Genomic DNA, 21,959 nt, shown 5'->3' with positions numbered 1-21,959 from the left:
TTGCAACAGTTGCAACGCCCCCAACGGCTGTCATTATGTACCTATCCCCAGCGTGCCAGTACAAGACACTAACTTGAAAAAAACAATACAAGAGGTTCTGCTCTCCCTCCCATATATATTATAATTGAATTGACCTTGTCAATGGTAAATTTCAAGTTACGTCTTGTATCAACGAAAGAAATAATATAGTTTCTAAACCCACCACATTTACGAGAAAAGGGCGTCATCGATATTGAATATTCAACATTCAATACCTGCACTGGCTTGTTATTGTCACAGACGCTGGTTGCACTGGATTCCAGTTAACTTACAGCGAGTGGTAGTGTGACGTACCCGAACGGATTATAATGTCTCCAATGGACACTTGTACAAATACCATCAAACTTTCAGACTAGATCATGCGATGTGACCAAACGATGATGTTGAATTGCACTATATTCAAGCAGTAATTGAGATATAAAGTGTAGGTTCACATCGTTGCAGACCGTCCAGCGTCTGACATCAGACACAATGAAGGCCGAGTAAGCCATGTATGGTATAATTTCATGAATACAAGTACAAATCAAATCGTGTTTCTCCATCCGCAGCTGAGTATAATCCGATGGAGGTAGGAAACGCTCAATCATATCGAGTGATAAACTATATTAAGTCGGATGCCATTTTAAGCCTAGGCAGAAGTATATAACCGCGTATGTGAATGTTTGGCTGGATGGCTATCAGTTAGGTGACAGTCTACGAAGCGAGCGAAGAGCATAACTAAACACTCACCTCATATTTTCTCCTTAGTTTGCTAAGAAGTGGAAGGGGTGTTGAGCTAAGGGATACGTGATTTGGACTCGAAAATCATCATCCCATTCTTTGTCAGGATGGGGCTCGAGAGCACCGTTTGCCGGTCGCCTCGACGATAGATACGAAACAACTGCCTCAGCTGTGGGTCGTGCTTTGCTCTCTTGGTGCCAACACTTTTCTATATACTGCCACAGGGCATCATCCAGTTGTTGACTATTAGGACGAGAGGGCCTTCGGCCTTGGAGGACAGCAATGGATGTTTGGTTGGAGTCACTATTTCCGAACGGCTCCAACTTGGAATATATCTTCCACAACCTGCATCGATAACCATTATTTTGCAATCAATAGACTATTTACTGACCTCATAACACACGCATGCAAAGGAATAAATGTCACTCATGGTGGTCGCTCGTGTTGGCTTTCCGTCCATGGCTTGACTCGCACGCAAAATTTCGGGTGCAGAGTATCGTACGGACAAGCCAAGATGGCGTGTAGTAGATGGTAACTTCAGCAGTATGTCATTAACAGCCGCTAGTCCAAAATCAGCTAGACAGGCTCTTCCTAACGGAGAGACAAAGATATTTGCCTATGATTTGCGTCAACAAAGGCTCACTAATATTACACTCAGACTATGGCTTACCCCTTTGATATCTCCATGAACGATGGTAGGCAACATTCCATGCAGGTATTGGAGACCTTTGGCGATGTCCATAATCTGTGAAAAGTCAGGTGATAACTAGGTATGACTGAGTGGATACTCACCAAGGAAAAATAATCCACATTATCATGATTTCGTACGTAATTGGTTACCGTTCCATTATCCATCCAGGGTGAAACAAGGCAAATGGCGCTTAGATTTTCCTGACGAAAAACGCCGTAGAAGGGTAGAAGGTTGGGATGCTTCGTATTGCGCCAGACAACAACTTCACATGACAAACTCTGTGTGTAATAGCGAGAGTGAGCGAATCAAATTGTTAACCATGTCTCAACCTACCTTGAGAAGTTCCTGCTCTGTACCAAAGGTTCGCAAAACTTTGACAGCTACCGCGCGTTCAAGCACAGAACCTTTGTAGATGTCACCAAATCCACCTCCAGTAATGGGGGCTCCGCTATATTGCAACTCCCGTAATGCCATTCCTCCTGGGTAATGGCCAGATTTCCTCGATAGTCGAATAAGAGCATGTAACAATACTCGCTTGAAGATAGCATGAATATCCACATTATGCGCATCCAGAAGCTAATAATCGACAGCTTGTCATTTAAGCATCATGACGAAAATTGACCAAAAACGTACTGCCTGTACCAGGTCAATCAATGACTGCGCATCATCATTTGTGCAGCTGTAGAACTTCTGGACGTCTTCATCGTTTGTCAAGATCGTCGCTAGAAGAGCTGACACATATTCCACATCTTCGTCGGGTACTTCCAAGGGATGGTTCAATGTGACATTGCATTGATGACCTTTGCTGACAACTTGAGACTAGAATAGGGGCGGTTGTTTTACTACGCATGAATGATTGGTTTAAGTGCTCACCCTTTCGTATAGCTCACGCAATGCAGCCTTCATCTTCCCATGGTTGATCAGAGAAGTCAAATTATCCCATGTTTTCCATATTTTGAGCATATCTTGGAGCTCGGCGATGAAACTGCTCAGGACATTATGACTTGCATAGAAATTGAGACGAAGATGAAATCACCTAGAAGTTTTTGGTGTACAAAGTGTCACATGCGTGAATATATTTGCTATGAGACTCTGTGAAGGAAATCAATGTCTAATCTGTTCCTATAGAGTACCGTATACTCACCGCGTACATCTTCATGCTCCGCACGTAAGAAACACAAGTACTTTTATCCCTCACACTCAGACTCGCATTTTCGTAGACACCAATCACGATTTTTTGCACTATATCAGATCTAGTCTTTTCAGACAGCATCTGATTGCTTTCCTGGAGGCTTTGAAGGAGACGAACATCTTCATTGTATGGATCACTAGCGATTTGGGCGATGGACGTATTGTTGGCCGGGAGCAAAGTATTATTCTGCTGCCATGAAGTGAACTGCGTGCTTCGTGGGGGAATTTGATATAATAGGGGCGCGAATTGGTTCCCGCCAGGGTAAGATGGTGGTGGGGGGAATGACGAAGGATATTGGGTCAATTGACCGTGATGTATAGGTTGGCCAAAAGATGCCATGTGCGTCTCTCTGATATGCAAATTCAGGTCCTCTCGGTTGACGACCTGACCACAAGTCTGGCATGAAATGGTAGCCATAGTATGCTATATCGTCAGTCTCGTAGGTGATGGATCGAAAGGGCAACTTGAACAGAGGACAATCGCGGTGAGTTGAGTAGCTGAGTGGAGTCCCAGCGCTTTCAATAGCTTGAACACTAGATATCAGGTCACCGCGTGGATCGAAGAACACTGTTTTATGGTGGAGTCGATAAGGATCGGCAGATCTGGGATAATCTGGTACAAGGGTTACACTATAAGGCAATGTTATTACACGTATGGCCCGGGCTTTGACAGGCCGTTACACTGGCCCATCTGGTCGTGAGAGCTCTAGGTGAAGCCACCGTCGAGTTGCTACCATCTCACTAATCGCAAAGGCATTAAGCTGTGCCGATACTTTCATTCCTCCTTTACCAGACCAGTATGCTGAACGTGGTGATTGAATACAACGACGTTAGCTCGTTTCTAACACAAGCTCCCGTTGGCATTGACGACGAGGAACAAAAGGCAGTGGACACGCGAACTTTGTATAGTTGCACCGCCGTGGCAAGCATAGGATGATGTGCGTCAGGAGCAAGACAGAAATACAAGGGAAAATTCAAAAAGGATTCGACGCGATTTTCGCGAGATGATTTTTCGTTGCAAAGTCGCAAGTCATCCTGAGACGGAAATACCCGAACGCTGTTACGACCCAAATTGAATTATTTATTGGGCAAGGCGACGTTTAAGACATTGACATGGTCTTCAAGGAAACGTCAGCTTTGTGCTGGCATTCGGGCTTTTGTGACAGTAGTTTCGCGGAGCTGGTATTTTTTCGCTATCTCTAAAATTTGTTTCCGTCAAACATGTGAAATAACCATGATTCAGCTGAGCTCAAGGACGATGAAGACGACTGGAAATCCTAGGGAACAGAAACACAACCAAATACTGCGATATGATATTGCTATACGGTAACGGTATACAAGGTAATAAGAATCGACAAGGGCTACAAAGTGAATTATAGGAGAATATACAAGGTAGTTGTAGCTTGACGTTCAACTTGGTTGTATAGGTGTGGAGTAGAGTACATTGTACTGCTACATAGTAACCGCTCATGAGAAAGGGTCATGAAAGTGTTAGGGAGCGTGGTGAAAGTGAAAAGATAAATGTCCATAAATGTCCCAGCGCTGCTATCGAATCCATTCGTCTCTGTTCTGTGGCTTACAGGCGAGATGCTACCCAGTAGCATCAAAGGGACCTTCCAAAGGTTCCTCCTACGCCTGGTTCTGCTGGGATTGCAAGAAATCTACTGCCGAACTCGCAGTAGGACGACCAGAAGGGTTAAGTTGCCAACAAGCCGCCATAAAATTCCACAACTCGTCATTCAAGTCTCGACTCGCGCACTCACTGCGGGAGGGGCGCACAAGGCCGCGACCAGACATGATATGTTTCAGGACCGTCGTGAAAGATTCAGTTTCCCAGTATGGAACCTTTCCGGTGTAAATCTGCCATGCAGGAATCAGAGTATTATCAACAGTCGTAACCTTTATCACATACTTGGTAGCAAACACATCCGAATGCATGCATATCGCTCATGCACGTATGTTGGGTTGGTTGATCGACAGGTACATCGGCAAGGATTTCTGGTGCCGCCCACCTCAATGTTCCACAAATGCTCTGGGTTTGGGTACAAGAGAACACATTCATCATGAAACCATTCCTTGTGGCCGCGATTCCGAAATCAGCAATACAAGCCTTGCCTGATGCGGTCATCAGGATGTTGTCCTATTCGTGGTATGAACAATAAGGTAAGATTCAGACGTGTGACATATAGCACCTACTCCTTTCAAATCACTGTGGATGATAGCAGGCTTCATTGTATGCAGATATTGGAGACCGCGAGCGACGTCTAGAATCTGAAGATTTCTTGCGTAAGAGGTGGGCAATAGCATATAGGCGTGTCTATGCTCACCAGAGGAAGACGATTCGTGTTTGGGTATCGCTGAAGATACTGATTGATGTTCCCGTTATCCATCCAAGGGGAGACGAGACAAATCGTAACGTCCTCGCCTGGTGGACGATAAACGCCATGGAAAGGGACAAGGTTCTCGTGATTCACGTTGCACCAGATGACGGCCTCGGACGAAAAGCTCTATACTCCCCACCGGTTAAAGTTAGCATATATAATAATGACAAATAGGAAGCATCGCATGCCTTCAATATTTTGTCTCGGGTGCTTTCATCATATAATCGGGCAACTTTGACGGCAACTGCGCGACCCTCCCATGATCCTTTGTAAACGTCTCCGTATCCACCTCTTATGACCATTTTACGATCATACTCTACCCCCTTTAAGGATAACCGCGACGGAAAACGAGTCGACTTTCTTGATAATCTGATAAGGCCATGGAGGAACAGTGGTCTCATCACTGGTTCTGTTCCAGGACTGTCAAATAACTAAAGTGCTTAGAGTCGGTTAACTACTCAGATGAAGCGCAGGTTAATAAAACGCACAGTCTGGAGATCGTCAATTAAAGTCTGTGCATGGTCTCCCTTCAACTGATAGAAATCTCGGGCTGTTGAACCTGTCAAGGTCGTAGCCAGAAGAGCGGCAATGCAATTTGCGTCACTACCAAGTTTGGGTTGTTGCCCTTGTTTGAGATAACACTTGTGCACTTCAGTTTGCGACTGAATAACAGCTAAGAATAACAATATACAACTTGAAGATAGAAACGAACCTCAGTAAACAGTAGTAGAAGATCAGCTTCTATTTGTTTGCGTTGCAGCAGCCAAGTGAGATGGTCCTCTCCTTGCCAACGTGCGAGTATTTCACGCAGTTTGTCCAAAAAGCTTATATGCTGAGTTCAGTAACTTCAATGTATTCCAAAAAAGAAAAACTTACCTCCGACCGTTGAGACAAAGCGTCAAATGTGTGTATAGTTGTTCAATGAGAGTCTGTGCATAAATGTGAGCTTTATATGAAGTATATCCAAAGCAGAGTTACTTACCGCACAAATTGGGACCTTGCCCATATAGCTTGCGCAGGCAGCTTGATGTTCCCGCTTTGATAGTATCCTACTGTCCCTGATACGCTTGGAGTAGGTCGACGTCACATCCTCAAGGAAGTCACATTGTGGTGATTCTCCTCGAGAGATGATTCCGGAAGAGACGGTGCTAGTGGTTACAACAGCCTGAGGTGGCGGTTGCCGAAAAATGGGTTGCTGCTGGGCGCCAAATTGGAGTCTTGGACTTGGAATGTAAGGAGCAGATCGCAGATCCGATGAGGGAGAGCCCAGTCGTCGTCCCCTGATGTCTGGCTGAGAAGCGTACAGAGGTGAAGCATGCCTAACGGGCTGAGGGTTTGCGAACCCGGCGATATGAACGTTCCTGATATGTTCTCCGAGATCACATTGTTCGAGGTATTGACCGCAGTTCATACAAGAGATAGGGGCCATGGATGGAAATATGATATTATCGTGGGATGGATGGTAATCTGCTTTTCGTCAAGAAAAGGTAGAGGAAATGAAGCTTTAATGAAAGAGTTGATTCGTTAGATTGTTATGACATTTTGTGAAAAGTTCATAGCGCCTTTTATACCTAGAAGGCCGATTCTTCTTGACCGTATTCTGGTTAGGACCTTCAAAAGCGATAACAATAACATTGGCTGAAATAAGACAAGAACAAACGGTATAGTTTGAGCAAGTGGACCCACATATCTGCTTCCATTATACCACGAATTATCCGTAGCCATCTTTACCGCCCTTGCGCTCGAAGTATCAGAACGACGGAGTTCTGGCGGCCTAGTGATAATAGAGCGGAGTGCGATCAGGCGCTCTAGTAAGCGCTACATCACTGCGAGATATCTCGCATAGGCATTCGTTGTTGTCATTACATAGTCGCGGTACAAGAGCTAAGGGCGATTCCTTTCCACAGTGGACCCACACGTAGACTTTATAGTAAGTTTTGGTTGTCTATGTGGTCTTCTTGGCAACATACAACAATAGTCTTAGAAAAGCTATTAGCTAGTTTTAGTACGTGTGTGACCAACCAAGAAAAGACAAAAGGATGCAGGAAACTTGAAGGGACCAGTTACGATGCGGTGAGGCATCGTATGGGCCACTAGTTTACTTCGGAAAGGTGTTACTCAAGTCTCATCAATTGTCGTTAGTCACGATGCTGTTGGCTACGGACATAATAGAGCAGATTGGAACCAGGTATACAACGCCACATTTGATCACTAAACTGAATCAACTTAGCTGATTGTGGCATCGAACAGTATTGGAAGGTCTTCATTCTTATTTCTGAAGTCCAGTTTTTGCGTATGGAGGACAAATAGATGGAATGCGTGGAACTAATACACAGCTGCATGCGACGAGTATAAGATGTAGAGTCTTTCATGCCTTGCCAGCAGCAGCAGCAGCCTTCGCGTCCTCTGCAGCAGCAACCGCGGGGTTCACTTTTTTACCATCCTTCCATCGTACACGGGGAGGAGGAGCACGGTTACGACGCCCCTCGCGTGATCGTACACGGACAACTGTGCAAATAATATGACCCTAGGGCCTAACTTGTATGGAAAAAATTAACGTACCATGCGAGTGGATGGCGCACGAGACACAGTATGCGATTTTGATGTAAAGTTTAGGAATCACATATTCTAATGCACAATCAGGCCAAGGCCAAAGAACATTTACGTCCATGACGCACCTTGGTAAACACTGGCTTCACTGATATCCCGAACTGCTGCGCTCTCAACCATGTTCCTCACTGTGAAGCGCTTGATAGCCTTGTCCTTGGCAACGCAGCGAGAGCAGTTTGAGCAGCGAACGAAACCGACGTGACCACGACCCTTCTTGTTGCGGCCGCCATTTCTTCTTTTCTTGGTCTAGATAGATCGAATTATCAGTGAAACATGAAAACAAGAGTCATCCAAAGGTTGAAGTGAGCATCCGTGTTTCTGGAGTATGGCTTCCATGTTTCGCAAACAATGTAACTATGGCACGGATCGTGCTAGGCTCATTCTGAATTCACTCACCATGTTGAGGACTGTCGATGTGTCTTGAGGATCGTTGCGGACGGTTGTCAATACCTCTATCCGTAGTTTCTGGCTGCGGCAAATCCCTGATGAATTTCTCACGAGAAGTGGCCAACCTGCCCTGAAGCGAGGGTGCTTCTTCGTTTACTACACCTGCCAAATCGGGATGGCGCCCCCGTCGACAAGCTTTCAAGTTGAATGGATACTGCATGGACGTACGTTCGTTTGATTGTCGAGGGCTTGTCGGATGAAGAGCATCTCTTTTTCTTTCTTCATTCAGGCAATTCATTATCCTCAACCCCTAGCACTCGCACGATGTAGTAGATATGGATTATGGATGTGCACTTTCTCTTTGACACAACGATCAGTTATCATTACAAGCCTGAGTATCATCCACCTTACAATTGAAACCATTGATTCATACGGATAGTAACAACATCTGAAAGTGTTTACAAAGGATTACATCGACAACATGATTATTGAACGACCAGGCTAGAACCCAAAACCAAAGAATTTACTGCATGTTTTTCAGGCAATACGGCATACAATGCTCTACTCGTCGTCTTCAGCTTCCTCTTCGATAACCTCCTTGGTCTTCTTGGATCGAGAAGAAGTAGGCTTGGCCGCCCTCTTCGATGCGGGTTTAGAAGAAGATTTAGAGACGGGTCTCTGCAGTGCAATGATCGGAACATGAGTAAGGAGTCCTATGTGTTAGACACGGAAATTACCTTGCGCTTTTGCCCAGCGTCCTGCTCTACGTCCATATCATCTTCATCCTCGTCACCTTGAACGTTGGCAATGTCATCTGCAAAATCTTCACCGGATTCGTCCTCATCCTGAATAAAAACATTGACAAATGATGCCTTGTTAACGAATGGTGTGCGTACCTTCTTCTTTGGGGCTCTCTTCTTAGGTGGGGCCTTCTCTTTCTTCTCTGCAGGCTTTTTAGCAGGAGCACGCTTCTTCTTGGGTTTGGGCTCCTCGTCTGCCGTTTCCCCATCCTCATCTTCGGTAACAGGCGCTTTCTATAAATGGGTTGGTGTGCGGACTGGGAATGAAAACAGTTGAAAAATACCTTGGCACGAGGTTTTCTAGCGGGCTTCTTTGGCTTTTCACCATCCTCATCGCCATCATCAGCCTTCTAGAGCAATGCATAAGACGTCGTGATAATCATGGAGTGAGTCAACTATGAAAACCTTAGCAGTGCGAGCTTTCTTCGGCTTTGGTTCAGCGTCAGCGTCATCTTTCTTCTTCTTTGCGGGAGCACGCTTCTTCTTTGGTTTTTCCTCGTCCTCCTCTTCTGCGTCGTCGCCTTGGGGTTTCCTGGCAGTTTCGGGTATATCCTCATCTGCCACTTTCCCGTCCTCCCAGGCTTTGCGAATTTTATTTTGATCTTTCTCGTTAAGCTCCTCGAAGCCATCAAGTTCTGCAGCATCTTCAAACTGCGACTTCATGTTGGATATGATCTTGGAGGTAGTACATCCCCAATGACGCCATGCACTAATGATATTTTAGTAATCTTGTCAGCTAATTTCAAATGATAGTATGTTGGTTATCACGCACAAGCTAGTGTTACCTCTGAAGTCGACTACGGTGCCGACTCGTAACTCTCCTTTGGGAATGGTAGTACCTAATAGCACCCACAGTTAACATTATATAATGAACTAAAGCAAATCATCTTACCACTGCACGGTTTGGGTCCTAGATACAACAAAAACGCGCGATGTTCAACGAGAATCAACAAAGTGACAAATTAGGATATACGAACCTTTGCATTTAGCTCTGGCCGAGGCGGCGTACTCAAGGCGATAACCGCTAGATTTTTTGGAGGTTCCCTCAGCATCCGACATTGCTGAAAATTATTTCAGGAGCTGGTTCGAAGTGTGGGTTGAGAAAGCGTTGGGTTGGGGTGGTTCATGTCGACGCGACATGGTTTTTGAATAGCCCTTTCTCTTCAAAGTCCGATCGTGCACCTGCCACACGACGCACGGACCGCTGGTTGAACCAAGACGAAATGCTGTTGTTTTTGTTTTGTGATTTGGTCACGAAGAGCTTTGTTTTCGAGTGGTGTATCATTTGCCACAATCTGGGTTTGAGATGCCTATGAATCGGAGTCAAACAAGGACAACGAGACCACAGAAATGTATTGTGGTCGATGCTACGAGACGACAATCAGACGCTCAAGGCCAGCTCTCCATAAACATTATACCCGTGTCATGCTGCTGCTAATATTGGCAGTTCTAGTACGCACAGAACCAGCTTTACAGAGCCAAGTCTACACTATCGGTCAGATATTGAAATGTCGTCCTCCATTCTGTCTGGGGTTAGGGTTTATTTCATGTATTGCATGACTGCAAGCTTGAAAGGGTGCTTGATTTTCGTAGACTTGCTATGAATATTGGCAAAAAATTGCTCTATCTAGCGGATATGCAATTTTGTCAGTAGCCTTTCTGATCCTCGCGGACCCAGAACGGGTCGAGGATTTGGGCCGAGGAGACGTAGGACTTGGTGACATTACACCGTGGTGAGAAGGACCTCTTGTAGAATTGTGCGATCTGAGTATTATATTCCTAGGAAGTCAAATCTGAATTCACTTTACATAGAACCAACCCGAGGAATACTTTGATATAGTAGCCTGTGCACTTGATCATATTCGAGTCCGGGCCCCCCGCCATCCGCATTTCGTTTCAGACCAATAGGGGTAGTACTGTCAAGAGTACTGAGTACGGAGTATTGACTGGTATCCGTTTCAGTCGCCCAAGCCTCGATGGATTCAACAACTCGGGAGTCTCGCATCATGGACTATGTCGCACCCCGGCAGCCGACAATTGTAGCCTGCACTTCGGTACTTCAGTCGCGGTAATGATCGCGGGTCCTTCACTTCGGAACTCTCGGAAAGTGCGTAAGCAGGGGGTCCATAGATTCTCTCCAGCTTATATAGACCCGGTAATCCTCTTTCCAAGTCATTGTACCTTTGCATCACACACGTCATACCGCTTAATCCACTACTATGTCAGACGTTCTCCATGTTGAGATGTCTTATTGCACCCTGTGCGACAAATATTTTCCCTGCAACGAAACCCGAGGTCAGCATGTTCAAATGTCTCCAAACCATCCTCAGTGCGTTCCCTGTAACCGGCGATTTTTGAATAAGAACTCTCTTCGCAATGTAGGTTATACTACCTGAATATATGCTTCAGAGTCTCACTATTATTATATCTACATTCGCAGCACTATGTCTATTCCCCCAGGCATCATTATTGCGTCGCATGTGAAAAGAGCTTCAAGACCGCTGGGGGCTTCAGAATGGTACGTTAGCTATACAACTAAGTATCCCCATCCTTCTCAATGCTGTTCATCCTATTTCAGCATGTCGAATATGCTGCAGTACATCGTGACGACAGTGACGACGACGACGACGAATCAGAAATGGAGGAACCCCCTGACGGATGGGAAGACGAATATGGAAAGATCGAGTTCCCCGACGAAGAGGGGGAAGAAACGGATGACGATCTGTCTTGGGAGGAGTACGACGAGTGTGATATTGAGAGGGAAGATGAGCTGCATGACCCTCTTGCGATTTCATTGGATTCGCAAGAGAGTGAACCATTGGTGAGCTGGTTGTTCGCGCAATTGTGGCATTTCACTCAAGTTGCTTTTACTCATTTTAGAATTCTGATGCTATTTCTTCACATTCTGGCAATGTGAAACAGTCTTCGCAAGATAGTTCGCTGGCGAGTTATGATTGCCCACTATGTCTGGATACTACGAAAGCTTTGAGTGTGACTCGATGCGGCCATATATTTTGTACATCGTGAGTAGCTTAATACAAGCACTGTCTGACGTACGTTGATTATATGACACTGGCAGGTGTATTCAAAGAGTATTCCGAACCAAAAGATTATGCCCTGTTTGCCGTCAATCAGGTTCGTTGAAACAGTTGCGAAAGATATATCCAACGTTCGCATGAATCAAATCATAGTAATGCACTTGTAGTAATGTATTTTTTATTTATTACATAAACTGAAGTTTTCTTAAATCCGGTTTGGGAATATATACAATTGAAATAATTTGTTGACGCGCAATGGCTCATGATAATTTGAATTAGACAAAATTCATCCGTCGAGCCATGCAGTTCGCAGGAAAAATAAAACATTTAATGAGCAAAGCGGAAATCTAGTCTTCTATTGCCAACATCCTTGGTGGTGAGGAGATATTTTGAACGCTCCTGAAGAGATCTTGGTCAGCAGCAGGACGGTACACGTTTTCACGAACACAACGTGCCTCTGGATTCATAGCATCCCATATCGCTACCCGCTTACGATTGCGCCAGATATAATAAGCCTTAGTGGCCGGGTAGAGGAAAATAAGGTTGACACAAGAAATAGCAATGAGTATACTATTCCCTCGCCGGTCTGAAAGTCAAATTCAGCACATGAAAGCCAGCCGTGCAAGAAGTTGAACGTACATCGTGGTGCGTCGCTCGCCACATAAATCTGGGAGGCAATGATACTACTGGCTTGTACAAACCTAAAATAATCAATGTTGAGAATACGGCATTGGGCTTTAAGTATATGAAACGAGCATGTTGTATATCGAGGCATTCACAGTGCGACTTGCAACTGCACCGGAGTTACGAGAGCACCAACCAACCTAAAGTATGGCGCAAAGGTGAAATGGTTGTTTCTTGATACTGATAAAAGTAAAAGCTACCTGGATAGGATGCGTGTATCTGTGCAAAAAACCCTCGTCAATGAACTCGCAATGTTTATCAATATGTCAGTACATACGGAAAAGATAACAGGCCGGACGTTACTCCCTATGTACATAAGTAAATGAACATTCGAACCTAGCGCATACAGTCCAAGAAATGACTCACGAAGTATATCCATTGATTTGGGTTGGCCGGTAGAGTGTATAGGGCGACCAAAAATGGCAGCGTCCACAGGTCTTCAGCCATGGCGATGATAGTACGCTCGTTCACTGTTTCAGATATAAGGGTTATGGCAAACATGGTCACTATCCCAGCCACATTATAAGGAATGGTGAGAAGGTTGGATTGGAAGGTATCGAATCTGTAACAAGATTGTGAATATCATGATATGGTCCGCCAACAAGATGATTACCCCAGATTTCTCAGAGAAAGGGTGAGATATGTAGAAGGTGGTGTATTTGGAATACCAAACATGAGACCTCTAGAAATATCGTGAGATGACTGAAAAAGAGAGGAGATGGGACTTGCAGTATGTATAATGGCCATAGGTCATAATCGCACATCGCGATCCACAGGCGTTTTACGGTTAAACCCTCACGATTGTGCATATCGCCCTATAGAAAGGTGTTGTAGGTGAAGCAGTGTTCAATTTCAGCTTCACGGACCTTTGTGGGGTCATCGCGTAACACTCGATTGACGACTATAGTTTCCTCCCTGTCCGTGAACCAGCCCTTGGGCCGAAACCAAGTCTTCGTCTGAGTGGGTGACGGAGGCATTCTGAAGAAGGTCATAAACCCGATGACGAAAGTGATAAGACCTCTAGTATGGAAAGTCTTTAGAAAGAAGTGATAGTATTTTTAATCCACTCACTCAACGAGAAATAGCCATCTGGAACAGACTGAGATATTGCTCTACTAGGAGTTTAACAATTACATACCGCCATCCAGCCTTACCGGCTACACCATTGAGCTGTAACGTCCCGTAGGCAATAAAACTGGCGATGATATTGCAAAAATTGCTTGACATCCAAAAAAGAGCAAGGCGAACAGGTAGCTCATTCTTTGTATAGAAATCTATATCGTGCGTTAGTACAAGAAGGGCAAGAACTGGAATAGACGCACATGATAGATATAAGATCAGATCAGGGATGAACCTTTCAAAGTATAGTTAACGCCAGCAAAGCCAATGGATAATAAGTGCTCATTCATACCCGCCCTGCAATGCACTACAAGAATGGCGAAATTAGATCTTCAACCCACACCATCAAAAGTACACACACCCGAGGAGCGCGCGGCAAACAAGGAATGATGAACGTCCTGACAGAAAGAATTGTGCCATAGTAACCAGGCCTGGTAGATTCCGCGAATCAGCACCAATTAAACACGAAAGCACGTAGAACAGGATCGTTATTCACTCCAGAGGCACACTTGCATAGGAATCCATCGATCCGGACCAATCTGAAGAGTGTCTTTGAATACTCGTAACATATTAGAAAGCCCTAGACTAACCCTTTTCGAGACAAGCTGAGAAGGCAACTCAGCACACAGAAAGGCTAAGCGGAAGACAGTGTTTCCAAGATTAAAATCTAATTATCAGTCACTATTAGCACACCATAGCATACGGACTCGAACTATATTTACCATCTGTAGTCATATGCAAGTCCGGTAAGAAATTGTCCGTGTTGGCTGAACTTATGTTGTAACGATCTAGATTGAGTGCAGAAAAACTGAAGGCAGCCCAGAGCATAACTTTCCAATCAATTTTTCGTATGATAGCCTGGAAATCAAGTTTAGGGAGTTGACTGCGCTTAGTACGTTGGCCACCGACCTGTTCCTCTCTGTGAGTCCATCGTGCATTAGGATCGAACCTGTGAAGATTCTCGTAATCTTTCTTCGGCCAATAGTGTGAAGCTAGATGAGGGTCGTCGTAAACGGAACGCCTCGTAGCTGTTGCGTCAAGATCTAAGGGTTTCAACTGGTGACGGCGAAATAAGATGCTGGTCCACTTGAACTGCTGATCTGGCTCGTCCACCAGGTCATCAGCATTAGTTGCATTGACGTCGACGTTGATAGATAAGCCCTTGGAGTCGACGGAGAGAATGGAACCAGAAGAGCTCTTAGGCTGATCCGCCGATGATTTGATAGACGATTCTGTCCCTAAGCTGGATGCCATCGCTAGCACTGTTCCCAAAGAGGTGAGGACTGTGAAATAGCTTCTGTCGATTTATTCATTTTCAAAATGCATTCACTTAAGTACGGGGCACATGAGGCACAAAACAGAGACGCTGAGCACACCATTGCCAATACCGGCACCAAGGAAACTCGGCTGGAATAAGCCATTATCAGGAAAGAAGTTGATGTTACGCCTGAGAGACCCACTATGATGCAAGATGCTAGGATTCTCGTACCTTATAACTAAAATTAAATAATACCAGAGATTACTCCCTTAACTACTTGTCGTTGGGCAGTAGTAGTCGAGCAACTTGAAGCCTTCAAGAAATCATTGTCAGACTCCTGATTCGCTGCTACAAATATCAAGTGGTTTAAAGCGATGCCGAACGACAAATATTGCGTTACATTCTCCTATGATAGCCTAAACGTGTGTCGAATCTCCAGCGATTTCCTTTTTCGATTGCAGTTAGAATGGGACAAGATTGCGAGTCGATGACGAGATTCTGTGAATGCCGGCAGACTTGGATGAGATGGGAAATTCTGCATATCAAGAAGGTTGTATAAGATTGCGTGATAAGAGACATCATGACCGATATCGCAAGCAAGTATATGTGAAGACATAGAGATGTCTTCAATGTAAAGAAACCGTGACTCGAGTCAAGACTCAAGAGCAAAGCCTGAATTTGAACTTGAGCTGGCCTTCGAACCCACGGTTCTATAAACCCCGCGTATAGCCACGTGGCGGAGCAGAATGAAGCCCTCTCGGAAGCGTCACGGTGATTTGGGTGCCACCGCTTCTGTTCTGAACACTCTAGAATACAAAAGTCACTCCTGGCATCGCAGTAATGAAGTTTACGAAGCCAGCATGGGTTATGCACAAAGGTAATCAACGCTCATCTACATCTACAATAGCTCACAGTATTCACAAATTCAAATACAGACTCTGCGGCAAAAAACGACCAGAATCCGAAGCGTCTTTCCATATTCTCAGTGCATGTCCATCCAGATGGTTCACGGATCGCAACTGGCGGTCTTGATGCTAAAATTCGCATATGGAGCACAAAACCCATCCTCAATCCAGCGTCTGAGATGTCGAACCGACCGCCCAAGTCGTTATGCACTCTCAGCATGCATACAGGTCCTGTCCTTACCGTGCGTTGGGCTCACTCTGGTAGATGGTTGGCAAGTGGCAGTGACGATGAGATAGTAATGGTGTGGGACCTGGATCCGTATGTCGTATTCTTTATCATTGACTCGGTCTCGTGAAACATGCTTTTTGTGGCATAGCACGGCCAGGGGTAAAGTCTGGGGCTCGGACGAAGTCAACGTTGAAGGTTGGAAGCCTCTGAAGCGGCTTCCAGGTCATGAAAGCGGTTAGTGCTTGTTTCCGTATAAATCTCAATTCTCTTGACCTTATATCTTAGACGTGACCGATGTTGCTTGGTCACCTGGTGACCGTTACCTTGCATCTGTCGGGCTAGATTCTCAAGTACTTGTTTGGTGTGGTTACACTTTAGGTGAGTTTATCTTTGTTGGATACTATTGCCATGCAGTGTCATCGGAGGATGTTTAGATGTCATCAGTCTTCCAGACATTCTAACCACCGATTTACAGAACGTCTCCGAAAATTAGACCAACATCAAGGATTTGTCAAAGGAGTATGCTGGGACCCTGTGGGAGAATTTCTCGCTACTCAATCCGATGACAGGACAGTGAAAATCTGGAGAACCACAGATTGGCAGTTAGAAGCCGAGATTCGGAAACCTTTCGAGGATTCCCCGGGAAGCACCTTTTTCAGACGTCTAAGGTTTGATCGTTATGCTTTTTTTGCAAGTGATGTTCTTCATAATCTGTTATCCAGTTGGTCTCCTGACGGCGCGCATATAACCGCCTCAAACGCAACAAACAACAAAGGCTTCGTATTTATCGCTGCCGTGATTACCCGTGGTACATGGACTTCAGAAATAAGTCTTGTTGGGCACGAAAACACAGTTGAAGTTGCTGTGAGACTTTTTCGTTACCTCTTTTACGTCCTATCCAAATCAAACCTTTATTTTCCTAGTCTTACAATCCTCATATATTTCTTCGAAACCCATCGTCTCCTATTGCGACCTCTAACATTTGCTCGGTTGTTGCCTTAGGTGCAGACGACAGGTCTGTATCCGTCTGGCAGACCAAATCAGCCAGACCTCTTATTGTGGCTCGAGAAGTCTTTGAAAGACAAATTATGGACCTTAGTTGGTGCGTTCTCTATGGTAATTGATAACTATAGACTGTATTTGCTCAGTTTTGTACGTCAGGTCTTGGGATGGGCTCACGCTATATGCCGCTTCTTCAGATGGAACCCTGGCTGTCTTCCATTTTGACCCTGAAGAGTTGGAAGGCATTGCCCCTCACTCAGCCCAAGAGCAATATCTCCAGAAATTTGGTTTCACCCCGCCTCCCATTCCTGAAGGATTTTCTCATGGTGCGCCCGCACGCATTCAAGATCAAGATCGACCGTCATCCCATATTACACCTCCACCTTCTCCGACTCGTTCCAATGCTCCGAGCTCGAATGTACAATCTCAAACTGGTTTTGGAATGACGAATGGCGCCAATGGTGGAGAGCAGATCAATCAACTGGTAGCAAAGAGAGGCAAGAAAAAGAGGATTCAACCTGTCTTTATGGGTGGTTTAGCTGCCTCAATACCGTCTGCGTCTGTCATTCCTATGGCTACTTCGCTTGGGAACAGTGTATCGCGGCTTGGTGATGGTCCTCAGCTACCAAAATCATCGAGACATCCTTCACATTCGGTCTCACCCATGATGCATACTTCTAACGACGACTTCGGCTTTACGTCGCGCAGTCACAGTCACGGCGGGCACGAGGATGTCACGATGGACAGCATTACAGACATGGACGTGCCCATCGATTCCCTGGATAACAACGGGTCGCTCTCAGTCAATAAAGGAAAGAGGAAGGCATCTGCTCTTGATCTACCAGATGAAAGGCCGAGTAAACCAAGAACTCTGGGAGGAGATCGTCCCAGAGATACCATAGCTGTACGAGAGATTGGAAACGGCAATGTCCATATTTCGCATACTAGGAGCTTCCTGGGTGGCTCAATAGGGCTGGAAGGAGAGGAGCTTCTTCCTGTACCCCCATTACTGACCTTCTTGAGTGCTAAGGTGGAGGGAACCGAGGATGTATTTGAGGGCCGTAACTCGGAGGGTGATGGTACGTGACCTTCGCCTAATCTCCTCCTTGTAATTACATTACCTCTTCCCTTTCAGGTCCCACGGAAATTATCTATGTCAATGGCAAGCAAACCCAGTGGTTAGACTACTTGCCATCTCCTATACTAGCTTTAACTGCTACTACATCATTTTGCGCTGTGGCAATGAGAGACGGCTCCGTGAACGTATATTCGCACACTGGTCGAAGGTATGTTGTTTTCTGTCTTTTTGGAAACATTCCCTCAACATCATTCACCTCTATTTGATAGATTTATGCCAACACTGAGTCTTGGTTCTCCCTGTTCGATGATACATGGCTGCAAGGGCAGTTTAATGACCTTGACAGCATCTGGCCAACTTTCATCATGGTTTGTTTGTTTGTGGCCTCTGTTAGTGATTCACTCCTGAAACACTCCCCAGGAACGTTAAAAAGCAAAGATCTTATTTTACCCCCGTTTCGGTGGCACAGTTGCTTAGCTCCTCACCTAACTGCACTATACTCTCCGCTACTGTCCGCCACAACGGTGCGCCCATAATACAGTGCTCTACGGGTGTCGCCTTTTCCTATGATCCCGCATTGACATCGTGGACGAAGCTCAGTGAGCGATGGTGGTCAGAGGGTTCCGACGTGTGGCAGGGACGCCAGCGTCCAACAAAAGACGTCGTTGCTTCCATCGAGGCTGCAATCAGTGCATCGGGTGATGACACGGTAGCAAACAAACAGCGACCTTCGTGGTGGACCACTGCCTTGACTCTTGGACACCTTGAGACGAAAATGTATTCCGCTAAAGTGCTGGATAGTCCTCAGGAATATAAGCAGACTCTGTTGGTATATGCAAAGAATATTGCAGATGAAGGCTTTAGGGCGAAAGCTGAGGAGCTGATCAAGGAGTTTTTCGGGCCTATATTTTGGTACGTTTCAATTTAGCAGATGCCCGAATGATGAATACAATGTCCTTTTAGGCGTCCAGGGCTAGAAGATGTCTGGTCACCGTCAGTCTTGGGCATGTCGAAACGTGATCTTCTACGAGAGGTATTAGTTGTGTTCGGTAAGCCATATCACCTCTAATGTTTTGAATGGGCCTTCTAAAAGTCGTTACTACAGCACGAAGTAAGACCCTTACAAAATTGGCTATGGATTGGCAAGATACATTGAAAAAGGCTTCCAATGAAGAGCATTAGTTGTCTAGGTGATCTCGCTGTTCTTGATATACTGTAGATGCTAGACTGTTGGTACATGACATGTTTCTGTAGTCAAATTCGCACGTGACCTATATTTTCGCTGGGCCATGTGACGCCCAGACCTACTTCTACATTCGCTACGTCTACGTCATCGTTGATACTACGCTCGAAATGCCTATAAGCAACCGCCAAGCAGCTGCTGGAACTCACATAGTTTGACCTGAACTATATACAACATGAGTGACATGGTTATTCGCGAGGTATTTTCATTCCCGTTTATGTCCTCTCTTGGTGTACATTTACCCTATTGGTCTCATACAGGTTACGAAAGGAGTATGGACATTTTCTTGGTTCGTTCATGCTCGGTGGAGATAGGCTAGGTGCGATGCTTACAATAATAACAGCCCTTTTGCACGTTTTGGTATAATGCCGATAGGTGGAAGAACTACAGCCATCCAGATGAAGGCTGGTGGCGTGTGGGTCTTGGCTTCAACACCATTGACAGATGAAACAAAGTCTACTATAGATGCGCTGGGAAAAGTGAAGTGAATTAACGTTTCTCCGCGCTCGTATACGAGCATTGCTGATATACTTGCATCTAATGTAGGTTCATTGTTGGGCCTGATGCTGTTCATTACCTCTTCCTTCGTACAGTTATTGATTTTCTTGTGGTGAACTTGGCTTAAACTTGGTTTTAGCTCAATTCAAGAAGGCATACCCAGATGCTAAGTTGATAGCTGTTGCCGACGTTGCCAACAAACTCAGCGACAAGAGTCTTCGCTTTGACGGTCGTGAGTCATTTTTCTAAAATTTGACCTTGTGGTGTGAAACATGTCTGTGTAGTCTGGGGACAAGATCCTGCCGACACGAAATATGGGTTTGAAGACGAAGTAAGCGTGAAATTCAACTGAAAATCATATTACAGATAACTGACCGAATTATCAGATCAAACATTGGTTCGTGGTACCCAGTGTTTTCTATCGCATTCAAAGTCTCATACACGCCCGAAAGCTACTTCTCTGGACATAGCAATAAGGATGTTGCCTTCTTACATACCGCTTCAAAGACGCTGATCCAGGCCGATCTACTGTTCAATTTACCAGCTCGGGAACAAGTTGAGTAAACTGTTATTTGGTCGGACGTTGCGATCGCGTTGTTTATATTTTTTACCTTACTATACTAGTATTCCAAATCTAGTTTATCGATTCCTTTCAATTTCAGCCCATCATCCTGGCTACATCAGAAGCTTGTTAGTTTCATAGCTCTTGACAAGGGGTATGGCTGCATCACAATACAAGTTATCTACGCACTAAACATCATCTATTTAGAGCTATGAAGCGAGATGCTACTACGGTAGCTTCTTGGGATTTCAACAGGATAATTCCTTGTCATGGAGTGAGTGTTTTTCGCATATTTACGCCATTATCCTCTATAACCTAAACAGGATGTTATCGAAACGGACGGTAACAAAGCTTGGAGAGAAGCTTACAAGCATTTCATTGATTGATACAGTTAATTCTCGCTAGAAACTATTTCAGGTTGGAACACTGTAAAAGCTATTTGATCTTACGTCTCAATATCGCTGCTCCTTCATTTGGTGTTTCACGAAAGTTGTTGAGATTCGGGTTCTCTGCACTACAGATCTAAGTCCAAGTATATTTATAATCAGCTTTAGAGAAATGATAACACAATCCTAAGTCGGGTGGTCCAGAGTTCTTGCATCTCCTCGTAAAGCAATTTATGGTCACCAGTCTTACGATGAGTACGGGGTGTTGGCTCTAGGGAACGACGCAGATGCTGAATAGGGGGCTTTGCCATGTTTGCAACTTGTTTGTACACGGTCTCCACTGGCAGGTCTCTAAAATGCTTGTGCACGCATTTGCACCAGTACCCGTGTTTCACGACCACCACCTGCTGTATACTCTTCTTTTCAAATGTGGGCATGAGGACCACACGACATAACCCACAAATTTACATCGTTCGTTCTGCAAGATCCTACGGTTTGGCAAGAAAGCTTTACCGCGATGGGACTGTAGCCCTGCACCTGGTACACCGCAGGAAAGGTCTCGTGTTTGGAGGTCGCCTTTATCATGCCCCGAGAAGATGCTGAGCGCTGAGATTGCATGTCTACACGGTTGTCAATAGGTCCCAAGGCGTTTTCCGGGACATATGATCTGAACGCGGACCAGTCGAGGTTATATCATCACTGTACGTCCTCCAAAAATGCGGCTACCAAAGATCCAAACTTCGCAAATCTGAATTACTGAGATCCAGGCTGAAAAATGGTCTCGAAGGCCACATGTTTAAGGTGCTCGTGTAAGGCACTCTGTTGAAGGCTGGCTAAGTTTGCACTCACACGCGTTCACATCGTGTCTGTGGATGCCATTTCCTACTTAAAGGGTTGCAGCAGAATTCGATACCGACTCCACACCGCTCTGCCTGACTTCATGGCGGTCTGTTTACTCTGTCCTGGAAAACGACCATTCACCGACGAAAATGCACTCCGCATGGTGAGTTTTTTTTATTACCACGCGCATAATTTAGCTCTGTCTTATATACTCCTTATAAAACACCGCTATATAATAGCATACGAGAGCGAAGCACTATCATGCTTCGAAATGCGAAGTATGCCAGCAGACCTTCCA

General features: G+C 45.2%; 7 protein-coding genes across 7 annotated transcripts; 3 read left to right on the top strand and 4 right to left on the bottom strand.

The window, feature by feature from the left end:
- Positions 1 to 401: 401 nt before the first annotated feature.
- Positions 402 to 2,981, bottom strand: SERLADRAFT_456751 (protein kinase; the record flags this gene model as incomplete). Its single annotated transcript, XM_007313421.1, has 10 exons — positions 402 to 705; positions 769 to 1,094; positions 1,151 to 1,375; positions 1,430 to 1,504; positions 1,552 to 1,728; positions 1,784 to 2,026; positions 2,084 to 2,269; positions 2,324 to 2,435; positions 2,487 to 2,542; positions 2,595 to 2,981. The coding sequence occupies 9 exons, from the start codon at positions 2,979 to 2,981 to the stop codon at positions 783 to 785; spliced, it is 1,773 nt and encodes a 590-aa protein (XP_007313483.1).
- Positions 2,982 to 3,875: 894 nt separating this feature from the next.
- SERLADRAFT_456748 (uncharacterized protein) lies at positions 3,876 to 5,848 on the bottom strand (the record flags this gene model as incomplete). Its single annotated transcript, XM_007313420.1, has 7 exons — positions 3,876 to 4,501; positions 4,554 to 4,781; positions 4,838 to 4,912; positions 4,969 to 5,148; positions 5,211 to 5,453; positions 5,511 to 5,684; positions 5,735 to 5,848. The coding sequence occupies 5 exons, from the start codon at positions 5,421 to 5,423 to the stop codon at positions 4,271 to 4,273; spliced, it is 927 nt and encodes a 308-aa protein (XP_007313482.1).
- A 1,426-nt stretch (positions 5,849 to 7,274) lies between these two features.
- SERLADRAFT_456745 (40S ribosomal protein S26) lies at positions 7,275 to 8,108 on the bottom strand (the record flags this gene model as incomplete). The annotated part of the gene is made up of 4 exons (XM_007314269.1): positions 7,275 to 7,530; positions 7,585 to 7,650; positions 7,701 to 7,878; positions 8,029 to 8,108. 4 exons carry the CDS (start codon positions 8,029 to 8,031, stop codon positions 7,391 to 7,393), a joined length of 387 nt encoding a protein of 128 aa, XP_007314331.1.
- A 2,082-nt stretch (positions 8,109 to 10,190) lies between these two features.
- On the top strand, positions 10,191 to 12,129 carry SERLADRAFT_456735 (putative zinc-finger-containing protein; the record flags this gene model as incomplete). Its single annotated transcript, XM_007313419.1, has 6 exons — positions 10,191 to 10,576; positions 10,632 to 11,197; positions 11,260 to 11,337; positions 11,398 to 11,640; positions 11,700 to 11,842; positions 11,899 to 12,129. 5 exons carry the CDS (start codon positions 11,039 to 11,041, stop codon positions 11,996 to 11,998), a joined length of 723 nt encoding a protein of 240 aa, XP_007313481.1.
- SERLADRAFT_445063 (allantoate permease) lies at positions 12,105 to 14,914 on the bottom strand (the record flags this gene model as incomplete). Its single annotated transcript, XM_007313418.1, has 17 exons — positions 12,105 to 12,256; positions 12,313 to 12,443; positions 12,497 to 12,558; positions 12,614 to 12,681; positions 12,742 to 12,760; positions 12,819 to 12,847; positions 12,908 to 13,103; positions 13,155 to 13,223; positions 13,271 to 13,356; positions 13,408 to 13,561; positions 13,613 to 13,630; positions 13,680 to 13,815; positions 14,020 to 14,091; positions 14,157 to 14,199; positions 14,251 to 14,327; positions 14,383 to 14,518; positions 14,570 to 14,914. The coding sequence occupies 17 exons, from the start codon at positions 14,912 to 14,914 to the stop codon at positions 12,185 to 12,187; spliced, it is 1,713 nt and encodes a 570-aa protein (XP_007313480.1).
- Positions 14,915 to 15,758: 844 nt separating this feature from the next.
- On the top strand, positions 15,759 to 19,493 carry SERLADRAFT_445062 (histone transcription regulator 1; the record flags this gene model as incomplete). Its single annotated transcript, XM_007313417.1, has 13 exons — positions 15,759 to 15,795; positions 15,854 to 16,142; positions 16,201 to 16,286; positions 16,338 to 16,430; positions 16,528 to 16,720; positions 16,775 to 16,916; positions 16,976 to 17,154; positions 17,214 to 18,133; positions 18,190 to 18,340; positions 18,402 to 18,500; positions 18,553 to 19,044; positions 19,096 to 19,181; positions 19,238 to 19,493. The coding sequence occupies 13 exons, from the start codon at positions 15,759 to 15,761 to the stop codon at positions 19,312 to 19,314; spliced, it is 2,844 nt and encodes a 947-aa protein (XP_007313479.1).
- SERLADRAFT_359387 (uncharacterized protein) lies at positions 19,477 to 21,013 on the top strand (the record flags this gene model as incomplete). Its single annotated transcript, XM_007313416.1, has 11 exons — positions 19,477 to 19,574; positions 19,636 to 19,664; positions 19,719 to 19,859; positions 19,922 to 19,962; positions 20,013 to 20,105; positions 20,158 to 20,204; positions 20,260 to 20,270; positions 20,326 to 20,428; positions 20,498 to 20,589; positions 20,643 to 20,709; positions 20,759 to 21,013. 11 exons carry the CDS (start codon positions 19,551 to 19,553, stop codon positions 20,819 to 20,821), a joined length of 711 nt encoding a protein of 236 aa, XP_007313478.1.
- Between the last annotated feature and the right edge of the window lie 946 nt (positions 21,014 to 21,959).

The sequence above is a fragment of the Serpula lacrymans genome (assembly GCF_000218685.1).
Source record: "Serpula lacrymans var. lacrymans S7.9 unplaced genomic scaffold SERLAscaffold_2, whole genome shotgun sequence".
Lineage (NCBI taxonomy): Eukaryota > Fungi > Basidiomycota > Agaricomycetes > Boletales > Serpulaceae > Serpula > Serpula lacrymans.
Note: the sequence above shows the minus strand (reverse complement) of the source record. Positions and strands in the feature narration are given on the sequence as shown.